Genomic DNA, 17,275 nt, shown 5'->3' with positions numbered 1-17,275 from the left:
TGCTCGATTTAGGATATTAGTTTCTCCATCCTCTATAACAATGTAAAAGCCTTTGTGCCAGTATTTGAGAAATTGTGTTTGTGCTGAAACAGATTCACCATAAAATAATGTTAAGAAAAATGTTTCACTTGTTCATATGGACCAGGTCTCATAGGCAAAGTATTTTTCTCCAGGGCTTCTCAAAGCTCGTTAATTGTTCTTACTTACTGACAGTCACTTACTGCATTTTTCGGAAAATAATACCAGAGAAAAGCACAGTAACCCAATGGACTGCTGCAGGTCACAAAAAGCCAGTTTGGGGAGTCAAAACTTTTTAAGAATGTGTAAATCTTACATAAGAATGTAAGATTTCAGGGGCGTGAACGAGAAGGACCTGCGTAAAAAGCGACAGATAGAGACACACAGCAGGCACATCTGCCCGAGAGCTGAACCTGAGACAGGTTCGACACCGACCTCCATCTGCAGAGCTTCATCTCCCTGCTGCTCCACCCGACCTCCAGCCGGTAAGACCAGCTGCACGCTCTTCCTCTCTCTGTCTGGCTTCATGTGGACGATGCTTATGCACTTACAGGATGACTGCAGATCTTTGAAATCCTTCTGGTTCTATAAAGATGCATCATGCCAACTCAATTAAGAAAATGCAATTAAATGTATCACTTCTCTATTTTTTTCTTATATAATAGTCACACAATACATTACATTGCTATTCATTTTAGACTTGTAAGATTCTTCTGATTACTTTCAGAGCCTCCACAGCTTATTTCTGATCTTTTAGCTCCTTATTCTACACCAAATGTTGTTAGAGGTTTCCCGGTCCAGGCTTAAGAAATAGCTTTTAGTCTATCAGCTCGAACGCAGTGGAATAAACTCCCCCTCAGTGTCAGATCAGTTTGTGCCACATTTTAAAAAGCTTTTAAAAAGTTTCTTCTTGTTCCCATTTTGTTTAAATTCTCTTAATCTGATGATTTACTCTTGTTATGTTTTACGGTGAAACTAAAGTTCCTTACAACATCAGCCACTTCTCTGTTTCCTCATGGCCTTTACGTTTGACACACTCAGACGCAGGAGGGAAGTGTGAGCAAAATGTAAAATGGGTTCACTGGATGATAAAAAATAAAAATTAGACACTGCTAGTGCTGCTGATAATAATGTACTCAACGTGATGTGATCACTGAGTTACGGCCACTAATGTCCGCTCACAATCTGCATTTATCACCTTTGCTCAGTGCGACTGCGTGGGCCTCATCTAAAAGAGTTCACATGGAGCCTTTTGCAGTCAAACTAAGTTTGTGAATAAGCCACAACTTAAGGGTTCATTTACGGGATTTTATATACAGTAAATTGCTTTTTTTAATAACCCTATGCAGCATGCAAGAAAGGCATTAAAACTCTCATCAATCAAATCATGAATACTATCCCTCATACTGTACTGTGTGTATTTGTATGGATTTCACTATGTGAGCTGTATCTCTCCCAGCTCTCCGACAGGTTACTGCCGGGGCTCCATCATGGCGAAGCCGGGTGCTCTGCTTCTCCTTCTGGCAGGTAAGCTGAGCCAGTGAAAAGTGCTTTAGACTAGAACCCTTATTTTAAAGGCATCTGATGACTGGCCTACATTTTCAACATGTAGCAGGCCCTACAAGAGATTTTAATTTACACATTTCTTCCCTGGAACGATTTGTCTATATTGTGCTAATTTCCAATACAAAATGTGCCTGAATGATACCTTTTTAAAAACATATGCTCATCCATGGAATCATTATAAATGAATAAAGGTAAGGGCACCTTTGAATCAACAAAAGTAAGTCAAGTTGGGGCAATTTTGTTTCACTGGAGAGATTTTGCACTAGATTCAGTTTATTGCTCCACTTCTTCATGAGGCGCTTAACCTTTAAGTCCTCACATTTCTGAATAAAATAAAACCCTCAGAATGAAGCCAGCTCCTGTAGTGATGATAGAAAATATGTTCTACAGTCTGAGTATGTATTTTATTAATTCATTCAGTCTTTTACACCCAGAAATCCTTGCCGTGATCAATGCCATTTGAAGTCAGAGGTGTGACTTGGGAATGAAAAGAAAGAAAGTTGGTCTTGATAGATTGATGTATGATGTCTCATTTCTTTTCCCTTCACATTCACGCTGTAGTTGCTGCCAGCCAGGTTGACCTTCTGTCTGCTGTTTTTATTGTTAATTCTGGAGAGATGGACATCAGCTCGTGTCCCATCACCTTTTATGGACGCAATTACTCCATGGTGGATGTGAGTAAAATGAAACATGTTTGAGAAAAGGCTTGCCTTTCCCTCTGCTGTTGTTACTGTATCTAACAGACAGACTGTTTGACTGCTGGTGACTGTCTGTTAGCGAAGATATCTAACACACATTTCAGCGACAGTTCAATAAAGAGTTTAATGTTTTGGGAAATGCGCTCATTTGCTTTTCTTGCTGAGAGTTAGATGAGAAGTGTGGCATCACTCTCATGTCTGTACAGTAAAGATGAAGCTACAGCAGCAGCCTGCAGTGGTAGAAGAAGTACTCCGATCTTTCAAAGTAAAAGTAGCAATACTGCAGCGTAGAAATACTCTGTTACAAGTAAAGGTCCTGCATTCAAAATTTTGCTTAAAACAATGCAATTGTGACCCCTTGTCACAAACTTAATAGTTCATGTATAGTGTGAGCAGGTTGTAGCTTCCCTGCTGTTTCTGTGCAGGATTAACTTAAATAGTCACCTGCTGCAAGAGATCAATCAGAACCACACAGATGTCTTCAATGCCAGAGCCTTTATTTCCAGCACCACAACCACATTCCTTCTGCACAACTGATGGGGAAGAAGTCCTTCTTTATGAAATCAGAATAATATACAAGAAAGATAACTGTAAATAACACAATGAATGTATACAGTACACATGAAACATGCAAGCTGCTTAACTAAAACTACATGCAGATTACACTGTGCATCCATGTCCATTAGCAAGGCAGCGCTGTCCTCTGCTGGCCGATAAATGATGTGCAGGGTAAATTACCAACGGCTGCCGCAGAGGCTGAGTTCCAGCTGCTGTGCATGCCTTGTTATTTAATGAGCGCACCTACGATGTGGCCCTTCTGCACATTAATGTTAGCAACACTGCAAACTAACCCAAAGCAAACTTAACTCCAGCTGCAGAGTGATACTGAAAGCATACTAGCATACAAGCTAGCGTAACTTCAATTCTTTTAGTCAGTGTGTAGCAGCTCAGCTGAACATACAAAGATGTGCAACTTGTCAGCAGGCAAGTGTTCAACTCAACATGTATGAAAAATAAAGTTTCCAATAATCGCTGAAAGATGAATAAATACTGGGTACTTGGCTTTAAATGGAGCAGTTCTTTCAAGAAAGTTATTAAACTCAACACAACTAACTGAGCTAACTGAAACAGCAGTCTCAGAACATTGTGTTTATTTTCCCTGTGATCAATATTCAAACTGCATAGTTCTTTCCAGGAAACCTCCAAGAAATTATTAGGAAAGTATGAGGAAGTAACAGAGCCGCAAGAGCATTCGAGCATTACTGAATTCTTATCAGCCTCAAAGAGTAAAACTATCCAGTATTTAGAATTGCAATAATTATTTAAAAACTGTGTTGCAGAGTGTATTTTTGATTGTATCCTATACTGGTAATAATCTTCTGACCTGTCAGATTTTTTATAGAACCCAATATTGCCCACAAATCTCCAAATTTCCCCCCAGCTCGCTGTGAACATCTGTTTATTCTCTCTATTACAAAACTGCTCATACGAGTAAAAAAACGACATATTTTGTGGTTCAGGTGTGAAGACTTGCTGGACTGAAAGGTTTTGCACCAAAATGATGAAGGTGTTTTGATGTCATTATTGACTTGAACTCATTTTATTTTGGAGTAATTCATGTATGGTGTCTCTCTGTTTTTGCAGGTGTCGTTCAAAGATTCATCTGCTGTCATTTGTTTCAAAGAGCCCGCAACTGAAACTCCAACCGACTGTGTTTTGATAAAAGATCAGCTGACTGTGGACAGAATGAATGTGAACATATTTGCTTTGAAAATAAGTCCTGGATCACCCCTTCATCTAGCTGTGCCAAACATCAAGACCACTTCAGACTGCGTTATTCACTTTTACTTACAGGATGGAAATTTCAGACAATATGTGAGTGATCATCAGTTCCATGTTTTTAGATCGACTGACTGTCCAGCCTTTTGTACAAAATGAACATTTCAGAGACATCGTGTGGCAAAGGAACTTCAAATCAAAGTTTATTTCTAACATATTTTGGAAGCCATTTCCTAATATTTTCTGTGTCTTGTCTGTTTATGCTTTCAGATCAATGTTATTTTCTACAGCTTTGGCGCACAAACAGTTATGGCAAGCATGACATCTGATGCATATACTTCAGCTACTTATGTAAGTATATGGAAGACCTAACTTTGGTCTCAGAGATGAGCCTGTCACTATGGCAACTTATGTCCTTCAACCATTCTGCTTTATGGCAAGTTAACTTGATCCCAACCTCAGGCTGTGATGTCAGACTCCAGCTGTCAGCCAGAGGTTAACCACTGGATTTCACAGAGTCTCATCCCTGAGAGGAGACCCAGTTTGTTCCTCTCGTGTATTGCACCATTACAGCTGAGTAATGTGACCCGAGCATTCAGTTATCCTAGAAATGAGCCCAGAAGGTCGTTTAACAAGAATCCTCAAAGACTCTTCTAACCATCTTGATTTAAAACATTCTACCTGCAGCAGGACAACGACAACAACAACAACAAGTTTTGGTTCTTTTAATATTTTGGTTGTGTTTTACAAAAAGACCAAGGACTCGTGTCACTTCTGGCTGCTGGCAACTTGTGAAATGGGTTCAAAAGTATTTTTGTTTTGCAGCGGATTCTGGAAATTGTGAACCAACATGGATTTTGAATAAAAACAGCACTAATCTGTATATTTTTTGAATATTAATAATAGTCGTTGTGTAAAAAGAGAGAGAGCTCACTCACAGTCTCAACCAACAGAGAATGATGAGTTTTTTAGCAGCAGCAGGCAGCTGTTCAGAGAAACTGAGTGCACACTACCTGCCCAGCACCAAACAGCAGACACACACACGTATTGACTCGCAGCTGAAGAAAGTGGAACATTTAGCAGCTAAAAAGCCAGATACGTTTCTCAGGACTTGGTGGAGACTAAAAGTGTCCAGAAAGGTTGATTAGGAATAATTAGTTTGAATAATTACACACAGGCGAGTGCTGTTCTTAGACTTTGCCTTTGCCAGTCTGGGAACTGAACCGCTGCCGTCTGGTCATATGTCGGCTCATTCATCCAATGCTTAGGTCACCACTGCTCCCACTGTCCCACTGAATTGTCCTAAAATTGGAGAAAAATATTTATACACGTATAAAAAAGGGGGCTTCAAGTCACTGTTCACTCAGTATTAGAGTAGTACAGTATCACACTATTAATCTTGATTTTTGTCAATTCCTTTTCTAGAGCCTGAATGCAACGGTCGGTAGCTCATCTATGGGTTCGTGGTCGTTTCCTAAATCTTCAGACTGGAAATACGTGGACGTGAGCGGATGCAGAATCTCAGGTGGGCAAAGAAGGGGCTGGGACTCTTCAGGGATCCTCAAAACAAATTGTGATATTTTAAAATTTCTGTTGTTTCCTTCTCTTAAATGTTGTACACTAGATGGTGAAGTTTAATATTAAACTAATTTCATAAACCTCCTATCACCTCCCAGATGCCCCTTTTGTTGTCAATTCAAGTTACAAGAAGCTGAACCCAGAAAAATGCTCCATGCAAGTCTGTGATGCGTCTGCATCCACCACTCCTGTCAGTACATGTGGAGCCCTGGAGGTCTGCCTGGGCAACAACAAGTAAATATGTTTTCTTTATATTATATTATTTCTAAAAATCTATCTATTTTTTTGATCAGCTGATTAATCTTTCAGTCTATAAAACTTAAAAGAGATCTCCAATGATTTAGCACTTCAATAACATTGTCGGACTCACGATGGACAGTTTTTCTTCCTTGTCAAAACCAACATTACCCACAATGCAACTCAACTGCTGTCAGTCCTTTTGGAGATCCCAGTGTGTTATGCTAATGACAGCTAATGTAGCCTGAAACCCAGGGTAATGTTTTCAAATCTCTTGTTTTGTCTGCCCAACAGTACAAAATAGCAGCAGATCCTCACATCTGAGAAGCAGGAACCAGTGAATTGATTACCAATTAATTCCATTTTCTGCCGATCACTTTATCAATTAACTGACTAATTGTTTCACTTCTAATTCAGATATGAGCAGGTTCACTCTAAACAGATAAGAATGTCTTATCTGATGAGTTTTGTCTTTACTTTACGACTTGGACGTCTTTGACACCATTAATACTAATAACTACAAGCAGTACACCCTTGGACTGAGGTCGCGATACAGCCTTTTTATCCAATAACCCTGCACAGTTTTTCTTTAATCTAAAGTCACTGAGTGATTTGTGAGATTATTTGTATGGATATATATCTACGGTTAGGTTTGTTACAGCCTTTTTGTCCAATAACCCTCAAAATAGTAGCAGTATTAGTAAAATAGTTCTCCCCACTTGATAAAAATGAGGAGGAAAGTGACCTTTAGGTGTAAAATTGGTGGAGTACCCACCAGAGCCACAGAAGACATTAACTTTCAAGTGAGGATTCTTCTATTAACTGAAAAAATGACATCTTCATAGGATCCATAAAAATGACATCTTCAGAAAACATCTGTCCCTTTCCATCTCCATCAGGTGCGTACAACCCATTCCCGTGTGCACTGTGACCGGCTCCACTGTCATCGATTTCTCCGGCAGAGTCTACTCTGTCCCGGACCGGTGTGTATACGGTCTGATGAAGCCTCAAAAAAGCTCGAATTTCACCCTATTGGCCGGTTTCATGGAGCGACGGCGTCAAGATGTGCCGTTTTTGGACCACTTGATACTGTGGCTGGAAGATACAGGCGTAAACATGTACCTGGAACAAGGTGGAAGAGTTCGGGTAAGCTGCCACAATCCATCTAAAAGCAAGTAACAGAGTTTTTATGGGGTTGTTTTCAAAGGTTTGACCAATCACTGAAGATCATTACATGCCAGGAGTCACTTTGTGTTGATGTATTTAAAGTATAGACAGGTGTGGTGGTACCTTTCCTTTCTGAATTATAGTGGGGCAGAAGTACAAAGCAGCGTAAAATAGAAATGGAAAGGTTTTTTTTACAATTAACTCAGTATTTGTGTTGAATTGTTACATACTAATTGTCAGAGTATTATCTATTTGTGATGATGTAGAGTTTAATACAACCCCCTTTATATGGAGAGATAATTAAAGATCCAGATGCACACTATCATCCTGGTGCAACAGGAACATTGTGGCAAAGCAAAAATATGATTTATTTTTTACCGATGTTCTCATTTGCTGATTTGTTTTTACGATGTTCTCTTTGCTGTCTTCTGTCATCTGTTACTTTTTCAGTGTGCTCTTGTTTCATCGTTCTCCCAGGAAAAGAATTAGAAGCTGTTATTTTAACTTTGAGTGAAGAGAGGAGACATTTTGATGGTGTAATCTGAGCAAAAGATTCTTGCCATTTACTGAGTGTTGCTGTGAAAAAGCCTATTTAAGTGGGAACGAGCGCACATGCAAAGCACATGTATGGATGTATTTGTGATGTTTCAGCCAGTGTTTCCGCTGTGATGTAGGTTAAAGACCAAATACTAACGCTCAGCACCACGGCTCAGCTGGTCCACGGTGTGGAGCTCTCCAAGGACCAGACTGGAGTTACTGCCAAGATACTTTCCCTCAATGCGACTGTCTTTTTTGATGGCAACACCGCACATGTGGCAGGTACAGAAAACTACAGAATATAAGAATGCCAGCTGTGCTTATTAGGTTGAAAGTTCATTGGTTTGTCTTTAATTGTCTCTTGACATCTGCCAGGACCTGCTGGAGCTGTAAAGGGCTTGTGTGGCAGCCCCACTCAAGCCAGTCAGACCACCACCCTGAGTGCAGAGAAGTCCTCTTCTTACAGTGCACTCGGGTACAACTCAGTCACAACCACATGAATGCACTGACTGATATTACCTGTTTATTGATGTTGTATGGGTTTCAAATTGAATGTGCCGCTCTGTTTGTCTCCCCCTAGCTGCGAGCGTCAGCCCAACGACACCGTTGACAGTACGATCGTCTGCAGCCTCGCAACTGAACAGTAAGAACTGACCCATTCAAACACACACTGAACACTGCTGTCAGCCTTAAAACAGGAACGAGTCATCTTTATCACACAGTCCTGAGGTGCCATGACTCTGTTCAGAAAACTGGTCATTTACTCTCATCCTTCCTCTGTGAACAGCTGTAATCTCATGAGGCAGGCGCCCTTCACTGCTTGCCACAGCCTCACTGACCCGGAGCCCTACATAACCGCCTGCACAAACACTTTGTGCAAATACCCAGAGGTGGACGATCTCAAGTGCCAGTTTTTGGAGGCTTACGCCAAGTCCTGCAACCTGAAGGGCAGCATCGGGCTGGAGGACTGGAGGTCAAAGGCCGGCTGCTGTAAGATCGTCACTCACTTTCACTTCTGTGTTTCATGCGATGAAACGGGGCGAGATGAGATGAGATGAGGAAATCAAAATGTATTGATTTGTGCCTGCTGTTCCAGGCTGAAACAAATGAATCATACAGAAGAGAGAAAGTAGAATTATTGACAGAAACAGAGCAACTTGGGGTTAAATACACCAAACACAAGTCTAAATGTAATATATATTTAAAATATATATGATATACATATATATTTGTTTAGTTAATTCCACTTGGTCGTTATGATGGTGATGGAATTCAGGCCCTTTACTTAAGAAACTATAATAATTTCCTACTGTGTAAACACTGCAGAATGATCAGCAAAAGCTACTTAAAGTAGAAATATGTAGCAATGTAAGCAGCATTTTAATGTTCATTTTAAATGGTTTTTTTAAATCTGGTGTTATTTAAATATACCTTTTTTACTAAATCTATAATAATGCACCACATTTCATAAGATCATGACATGTTTTGTATGTATAATCTTGATCTGAAAAGTAACAAGTAGCTATAGCTGTCAAATAAATGCAGTGGAAATTAGTATAAAGAAGCAAAAAAAAAAACCTTTTTAAGATGTTCATGTCATTCATCCTACACTTGATAGTGAAGCTCATCATGTGTCTGTGTGTCTGTCTGTAGCTGCTGTCCCTCAGGCCTTCTGTCAGGACCAGTACTGCAGCCCTCATGAGTTCTGCGGCGAGAAGCTCGGTGGAACCCGCTGCTACTGTCGGGCCATTTTTGCCTCCAAGTACAAACCGACAAACACTTTAGGTACTGTGCAACAACCGTGGCATGAAAAGACACCGTTAAGGGTTGTAATGTTTCTTCAGAGGGAGAGTTGATCCAGACGTCCTGCAGCATTAGACAAAATCATCAGGATCAATTTGATGATTCCCTCCTGACCACAGCTACTGAATGTGGTTTTATTTATTCATTTAAATTGTTATAGCAAATCACCAACCAGTAGAGTTGGCTTTCTTTTAACTTGGTACATCATTTTTTGATCCTGTTATGAGAAGATTAACAGTTCTTGTTGTTAGATGTTTTTCTTTACATGTAGTTTTAACTCTCTACATTTGACAGACTACAGCTAGTGGGGAATTTGAATTTGTTTGGCTCATTAACTTATCTGCATTCTAAATTACAGGAAAAACAGGAACCAGATATTCTGGATTATATTTCTATAGAACATTGTACAAATGACAGACCACCTGCTGATACACCTAAAAGATGCTAATTGATTTAGATATGCAAACATCTGGCAAAGGCACAGCTGTTTTGGGTTTTGTCGCTGCGCTCCTCTCTTGTCACGGATTAGTGTTTAATTCAAAACGGGACGTGTTTGTGCCTCCATAATAGCTCCGAATCAAAGAAATGTTTGTAAATTTTAAAAAAGATCAGCACAAACCAGCTGTTGCTTACTGAGTACCCCGACCCCAAATAAATCCATATTGAAGTGGTGATGGTTTTGCTTCTTTGTCCTGTTGGGTGTTCAGGCGAGCCGACAGTCTGCATGAAGAACTCTGCCACTCTCGCTCTGGCTGGATGTCTGCTGGAGGACAATGGCATCGACTACTCCGCCTTACAGCTCAATGACCAGAAGTGCAAAGGTTACATGGACCAGCAGACCCACATGGTGACCTTCAGCTTCGACGGCAGCAACACCTGCGGGACGGAGGTTACGGTGGGTACTCTCCTCTAGTTCTTTGCTCTCAACAAGTACAAACACACATGCTGTTTGCTGGTCACTTCCCTGTAGACTGTAATGGCAAAGTAATGAGCCTCAGCCAGGCTGCCATATATTGTTATTTACAGGAAAGGTTAGGCTTCCAGGAAAGGCCTTCATCAGGCATGCGAGTTTTTCTTCACCTGAAAACATGTCTGTGTTCCTTTCGCAATCTAGACGAACGACAGCCAAATCATCTACAAGAACGCCATCAAGATGAGTACCAGCTCCGGCATCATCACCCGCAACGACCAAGTATACATCGACTTCTCCTGCTTCTACACCAAGCCAGACGTCAAGAGCGTGGCCTTCAAGATCAAAGACGGGTGTGTGCAGGCCGGCTGAGCTTCACCTGGTTGTTAATGTGCTGACTGAAGCTTGTTGTAGTTAAAGTTTAAGACAGCTGAAGTGTGTGTGTCTGTGCTCTCCAGCTCTGTGGTGCAGCAGGTTGTATCTGGAGTTTGGAATTACACTCTGATGATGAACGCCTACACCAACGCCGGCCGCACGGACCTTGTCCGGCCGGATACTGAGATCGGGCTGAACCAGAAGATCTGGGTGGAGCTGAAGACGGAGGGCCTGGACGGCAACATGGTCGCCTTGGTGACCGACTCCTGCTGGGCAACCAACCAGCGGTCACCTACAGATACTCTGCGATACAACCTCGTCATTAACGGGTGAGACAAAGCTCAAACTGAGACTTTGTCAGTGGCTTTACTGCTGATGAAGTCATCATGACCGTCTTCCTGTTTCTGAGCAGATGCCCGAACCCCGAAGACCAGACGGTGAAGGTGGAGGGAAACGGACTGGGAACGTCCAACTCCTTCTCTTTCAACATGTTCCAGTTCTCTGGGAAAAGCGGCGAAATCTACCTGCACTGCAAACTGGATCTGTGCGCCACACAGGGCCATTCCTGTGCTCAGGTAAGCAGGGTGGAGGAAATACTGCTTTACTAAAGTCAAAGTAGTAATACAACAATGTAAAAATACTCCATTACAAGGAAAAGTCCTGCATAAGTACAGAAGTATTATCAGCAAATTGTACTTTAACAAAAGGACAAGTGCTCGTTATGCTGAATGGTTCCTTTCATGGTGTGATAGGATTATTATCATTGATGCATTAATATGTGAGCAGCATTGCTGTTGTAGCTGGCTGAGGTGGAGCTGATTCTAGTACTTTGTAAAACTCCAATGTTACAAAATCATTTCTGTCCTAAAGACCTTGTTTTGCTGTGTGTCAACAATATTTCAGCCTGTTTTCATTTTAAATCAACTTGTTTGAAACGATGATTCGTTTCTGTGCTATATAATTAATACATAATGCTAAAGGGATACTATAATATTTGTATACAAAAAGCTAAATATTCACAAAGTGCTGCTGATCTTCATAAAGCCGACACAGTCTGAAGCCTGAACTCTAGCCATCCTCTCTGTCTTACAGTCCTGCGGTACAGGTGCTGTCAGGAGGCGCAGATCTTCCAGGTCTAAATATGCAGACGAAAGCCCAGCCCTCATCACTATGGCCTGGAGTAACTAGGTAAAGACAGCTCCCCTTTTGATTCATTACATGGTATGTATAAAGCCACTCAGAGTAAAGTCTGGATCTGAAGTGTGTCTAAAACGCTCCCACAATATTTGAGAGGGCTCCAGAAGTATCCTAACCCAGAGGAAGAGGACTCACACCTTCCTGAATTTAATTTGTTTTTAATGACTGAATTTTGATCTTAGTAAATAACCAGAAAGACATTTGAGAGAGAAAGGTTGGATTGAACAACATCATGCTGGTGATGTAGCTTTTCATAGAGCTAAACATGTAAAGTTTGTCCTGTGGGTGGCGCTAGAGGAAAGGTCAAGGAGTCATTCAAATTTTGATATTTTCCTACATCAGAGACCAAATATAAATCACGCTGAATCTCAGTTTTGTCTGGTTGTCTTCTCAGCTGATTCCTGACTGAACCTGCATCCGATAAGGAGCCTGAAATCTCACTGGCTTTGAAAGGATGTTTGAAGTTATCGTTGCTGTGAAACCAGATATATTTGCCATAACACCGATCTTCATTTGACCCACCTGAGATATTACATATTATTTCTGCAGAATCTGTGGGGTGCTGATTCAACCCACTGATTCATGCAACTTATTAATGAGATTTTGAAATGGAAGATAATCTGTGATGAAATAATAGAAGTGAAGAAGAAAAATAATCAAAGAAGGGTTTCGAGGGTTTTATTTACTATCTGCACTACTTCCTGGCACTGTGGGTTCTTTTAAAATATATATAATTTCTTCCTTTCCATAATGTTAACTGCCTACTTTAAATGCACACAGCCTAAATGCTACCTAGTGAATGCAGAAACAGAATTTCTGTGTTTTAGTGACATGAAGTTAAAAGAAGTTTGTGGCTGAAAGAAGCTTTGCAGCAAGAAGGTTTAGAGATCCAGTGGAAGGAAAATACTGATGTGAATGTGAACACAACATTAAAATGATGATTATTAGTAGATTGAAGTTACTATAAATGAAGATTATCAGTTAAAACTGGCTGTTATTACACTGAGAGATGCTGTTGTACCCTTATTATGTTATTACTGTTATTAGCATAGAAAAACAAAAAAATAATAATAAAGGGAGTGGGTTAAAACAAACAATGAGTTTGAGTCATTTATTCATCTTTTTTTCTTTCCTTGGCATCAAAACCTATTGCTTGATTTATATTAGTGTGTGTGTGTGTGTGTGTGTGTGTGTGTGTGTGTGTGTGTGTGTGGGAACAGATAATGTGGCTAACACAGAGTTAGTAAACTCAGATGTTGATCTTCAGATAATGAAGGAGCTCTAACATCAAATCATTAAGGAAATGTCCTTCACTTTTATTTACATCGCTGAGACTTAACTTCAGCATCTTTAAGCTACAATATTAAACTGTATATATTTTTTAGTCTGTTGTTCTCAAAAACATCTTAATATGTAATCTGAAGTGACCAAGGCCCTAAAATGTAAGAAAACAGAGCAGGGAACCATTTCCTGACCTCTTCCACATCTTATGCTCAACCTCCATCTCACCTTCTCCAAAGAGGCTGATCTTCTTGCTATATTGTCCAATATCACCATCAAGGTAAATATTTCATTTCAAGCAGCCATCAACAGCCAGCTGATTATGATTGTGTAGATGACAAACCAGTCAGCCATTTTGTGCATAATACAAACACTCCAACTTTGAAAGGGCGTGGTAACTGTCAATCATTCTTTAATTTGGCCAATCAGAGGCTGCCGCCTGAACCAGTCGTCAATCACTTTTTAATGCATGATTCATTTCACAGTATTATATGGGGGGAGGTACACAAACAACTCAACGTTTCAACTAGCTTTGTTGTCTGCTTATCAACTCCTTGATCATAACCTCTGATTGGCCAAATAAAAAAAAATGATTGAAAGTTACCACGCCCTCTGAAAGTCTCCGGTCTGCAGAGATACCCTACTCAGAGAGACGCCCTACTCGGGCATGGGGCTCTTCTTCTTCTTTGAGGTTTTACGGTTACAGTTGGCCGTAATCGTCGTAAATGTCTTGCGAAAAGTGTGAAAAGGGCAGGTGCTTGAGCACCACCCGGGTCTATCTGTGCACGTGCCTGGAGTTGGTGTAGTCAGGTGGGGAAGCTTCATTTAATGGTAAGAAAACATTTGGTTTCAGCCATGTTTCACACAAACAAATCACATCCAGATTATGCTCAAGAATCAAATCATTTATCAGTTAGGCTTCGGTGGATAATGATCTGATATTCACAAAACCAAACTTGAGGGTCTTGTTAGGGCTGCAGCTGTCAATACTAGACAAACCAATTGAACGCACACTATTGTTTAAAATATCATTGTAGGTTGTGGCATTAAGATTTCCTGTAATTGGACATGTGTTGTATCAAAGGGGCAGTTCAGTTTACCCAGTAATGTCCATATATGTTCACTGTAACAGGAAGAGCTTGTGCCTTTTTGTGTTTGGACTGTCAGCTGTAAAATATGGTCAAAAATAACTAGTAGAATATAAAATGTACCTTTTTCCACGTGTGTCAGAGCGTTTGTGTGCATGTGTGTGTGTGTGTGTGCTGGGGCCATTTGGGCAAGGAAGCTGTTAAATTGTTGCGTGTGTTTGTGTGTGTGAGCCAAAACCAGCGTTAATCACTGGAAGAAGAACAGGGGAAACTGGTAAGCAATGGGAGTACATCTACAAGCCTGAGCACAGCTGCCACGGTGGCAGAAACAGCGATCTGGGTGGAGCTGGGCCTGAAGTAGTGCGAGCGGATGCGAGGCAGGTGAGCCAGCTGGGAGTGGTGAAGAGCTGATTGCAGACAGGTGTTCAGAGGAGCCAGGAGACAGGAGGGGAGACCACGCCCAACATACAGAGAGAGACAGACGGGGGAGCACCTGACTGAAATGTTACTTTGGTTTGAGGCAGTGATGCATGATACGTTGCTATTTTGTTTATCTATTCCTGTTTATCTGTCTGTTCTGATATTCAATTATCTAAATCTATAATCTCAAAATGAAAATACTATCAGGAGAAAAGGAAAAGTATTTTTACTTAATCATATATATTAATCTGCTGTACGCTGTTACAGTAAATGGTATCATATTAGTCTTACTTGCACTATACTTTGCTGTTACTAATCTCACCACTGTGTCACCTCACTTGAGACAGCGCTGCAGTATTAGTTTAAGTACAACACTGTTCGTGGGTACTGTAGTGTATGTGTACTGTATGTGTACAGCTTGCCTTGTGAATTTGGGTTTAATTGCTCTTTAATAGTTTATATTGTTATTTCTATTGTTATTTTATTTCATATACATCTAATTATCTATTTCATACGTGTCTCTATTTATCTGGACTGATTTGTGTTCTTGTGCTGCTGCAACACCTGAATTTCTCCTCTGAGGATCAACAAAGGCTGATCTTATCACGGGCGCAAGAGGAAATTTCAATCCAACGCTACTACATACACAACATTTATTTTACAGGTTTGATTTGGTCTTTTCTCATGTAGGTGCATATGAATGAAAAATACTCTGGATTTATTTTCCAGATGTGAGTTATGTGTACAGAACTTGTTATTTTTAGTAGCAGTAATATTTAGGTTCGACCCTTTCCTGTACTCCTCTGAGGTAGAAAGGATGTGAAAGCGGTTAATTAATAAACGAATATTTTAAAAAGCAACCTTCTGTTTAAGGAAGGCACCTGAAGAACCTGTTTGACAGAGTGAGAGGAAACCACAGGTCCAGCCACAGCAGGGGGGAATTGGTTAAAAGCACAGTACATATTATTTTCATGATTATTGTTAGTGGTATTTGTAATTGGCCCTTTTCTCTACTCTACTCTATTTAGTGAAGTCTTTACAGCCTCATGTCCCATCAGGGAGAATGGGACACATCCGAACTCTGACGCTCACATGTCGATTAGTTCGCTCACCCAGTAACATCTGATTAGTTTCTCAGCTTTTCTCTTTCTAAATTTGTCACCAGTAGCTGCAGTTTTGACTTCATGAATGGAATGGGAGACCAACTGACATGTTGATGTGCTTTTAGCAATGATTTATTAGGAATAGGTGATGAAAGCATCATTTTCCAACAGTGAATTGACCAGGAAATCCATACGTTCTTAAATATTGGGAATGAAAGATTTAAAAACATTAATTTCTTTAAAACAGAAACAACAGTTGATGCAAATTTCATCAAAAACACAACATTGAAACAGCTCGACCGTGCAACACTTCACCTGTAAAGGCCCTCTTTCCCCAAACTTGACTCTGTGGGCACCAGTCAGTAGTCTGATTTACTGTATGTTTCTCCCTGTAGATACACTCATCTAGAACGCGGACAATGCCACCGTAACCTCCGGGTGTTTCCAGCAGCTTTACTGGAATCTGACAGCAGAAAATGCTTCAGGGATCTAAAACATTGAAAGTTCACTGCATGTTTTTATTTGGAATCAAAAGGTGAGGGGCTTCTTTGTGGGGAACCATTTTTTATCAACAATCCATACATTAAATCCATCAGAGCTCACAGGAGCAGTCGGACCACAATGCAATGTAACAACAACAGACTGGGGTTTGAATAATATGGAAACTAACGCTTTTACTTCCAATAATACAAACTATTATTTACTCTGAGCATTTAAACCAAACACCAGAGAGAATTTTGCTGAATGTAGGGTATCGGTTTCTCCATCCTCTATAACAATGTAAAAGCCTTTGTGTCAGTATTTGAGAAATTGTGTTTGTGCTGAAACAGATTCACCATAAAAAAATGTTAAGAAAAATGTGTCACTTGTTCATATGGACCAGGTCTCATAGGCAAAGTATTTTTCTCCAGGGCTTCTCAAAGCTCGTTAATTGTTCTTACTTACTGACAGTCACTTACTGCGTTCTTCTGAAAATAATACCAGAGAAAAGCACAGTTACTCAATGGACTGCTGCACGTGACAAAAAGCCAGTTTGGGGAGTCCAAACTTTTTAAGAATGTGTAAATCTTACATAAGTCTTCAGGGGCGTGAAGGAGAAGGACCTGCGTAAAAAGCGACAGATAGAGACACACAGCAGGCACATCTACCCGAGAGCTGAACCTGAGACAGGTTCGACACCGACCTCCATCTGCAGAGCTTCATCTCCCTGCTGCTCCACCCGTCCTCCAGACGGTAAGACCGGCTGCACGCTCTTCCTCTCTCTGCCTGGCTTCATGTGGACGATGCTTATGCACTTACAGGATGACTGGAGATCTTTGAAATCCTTCTGGTTCATTACATTACATTGCTATTCATTTTAGACTTGTAAGATTCTTCTGATTACTTTCAAAGCCTCCACAGCTTATTTCTGATCTCTTAGCTCCTTATTCTACACCAAATGTTGTTAGAGGTTTCCCGGTCCAGGCTTAAGAAAAAGCTTTTAGTCTATCAGCTCGAACGCAGTGGAATAAACTCCCC

General features: G+C 40.6%; 2 protein-coding genes across 2 annotated transcripts in view; both read left to right on the top strand.

Annotated features, from left to right (window-relative positions):
- Positions 1-347: 347 nt before the first annotated feature.
- On the top strand, positions 348-12,959 carry LOC122871757. Its single transcript, XM_044187094.1, has 19 exons — positions 348-503; positions 1,478-1,545; positions 2,146-2,258; positions 3,927-4,157; positions 4,332-4,412; positions 5,487-5,586; positions 5,738-5,873; positions 6,776-7,022; positions 7,718-7,862; positions 7,956-8,055; positions 8,161-8,223; positions 8,368-8,570; positions 9,234-9,365; positions 10,091-10,278; positions 10,498-10,646; positions 10,752-10,997; positions 11,081-11,243; positions 11,761-11,856; positions 12,260-12,959. Exons 2-18 carry the CDS (start codon positions 1,509-1,511, stop codon positions 11,854-11,856), a joined length of 2,430 nt encoding a protein of 809 aa, XP_044043029.1. The 5' UTR covers positions 348-503; positions 1,478-1,508; the 3' UTR covers positions 12,260-12,959.
- Positions 12,960-15,717: 2,758 nt separating this feature from the next.
- The window catches only part of LOC122872443, a 59,636-nt gene continuing 58,078 nt past the window's right edge, over positions 15,718-17,275 (top strand). Inside the window, exons 1-2 of the mRNA XM_044188691.1 lie at positions 15,718-15,769; positions 16,835-16,990. Coding sequence (XP_044044626.1) covers positions 15,718-15,769; positions 16,835-16,990 — 208 coding nt within the window. The remainder of the gene's footprint in view (positions 15,770-16,834; positions 16,991-17,275) is intronic.

This window comes from Siniperca chuatsi, linkage group LG24 (genome assembly GCF_020085105.1).
Source record: "Siniperca chuatsi isolate FFG_IHB_CAS linkage group LG24, ASM2008510v1, whole genome shotgun sequence".
In the NCBI taxonomy this organism is placed as follows: domain Eukaryota; kingdom Metazoa; phylum Chordata; class Actinopteri; order Centrarchiformes; family Sinipercidae; genus Siniperca; species Siniperca chuatsi.
This window is presented reverse-complemented; position numbering and strand designations above follow the sequence as displayed.

Coding starts and splice junctions, on each gene's coding strand:
- LOC122871757 (XM_044187094.1), top strand. CDS start 1,509: ATGGCGAAGCCGGGTGCTCTGCTTCTCCTTCTGGCAG. Junction 5,587..5,737: donor GAGCGGATGCAGAATCTCAG/GTGGGCAAAGAA, acceptor ATCACCTCCCAG/ATGCCCCTTTTGTTGTCAAT. Junction 8,224..8,367: donor TGCAGCCTCGCAACTGAACA/GTAAGAACTGAC, acceptor CTCTGTGAACAG/CTGTAATCTCATGAGGCAGG.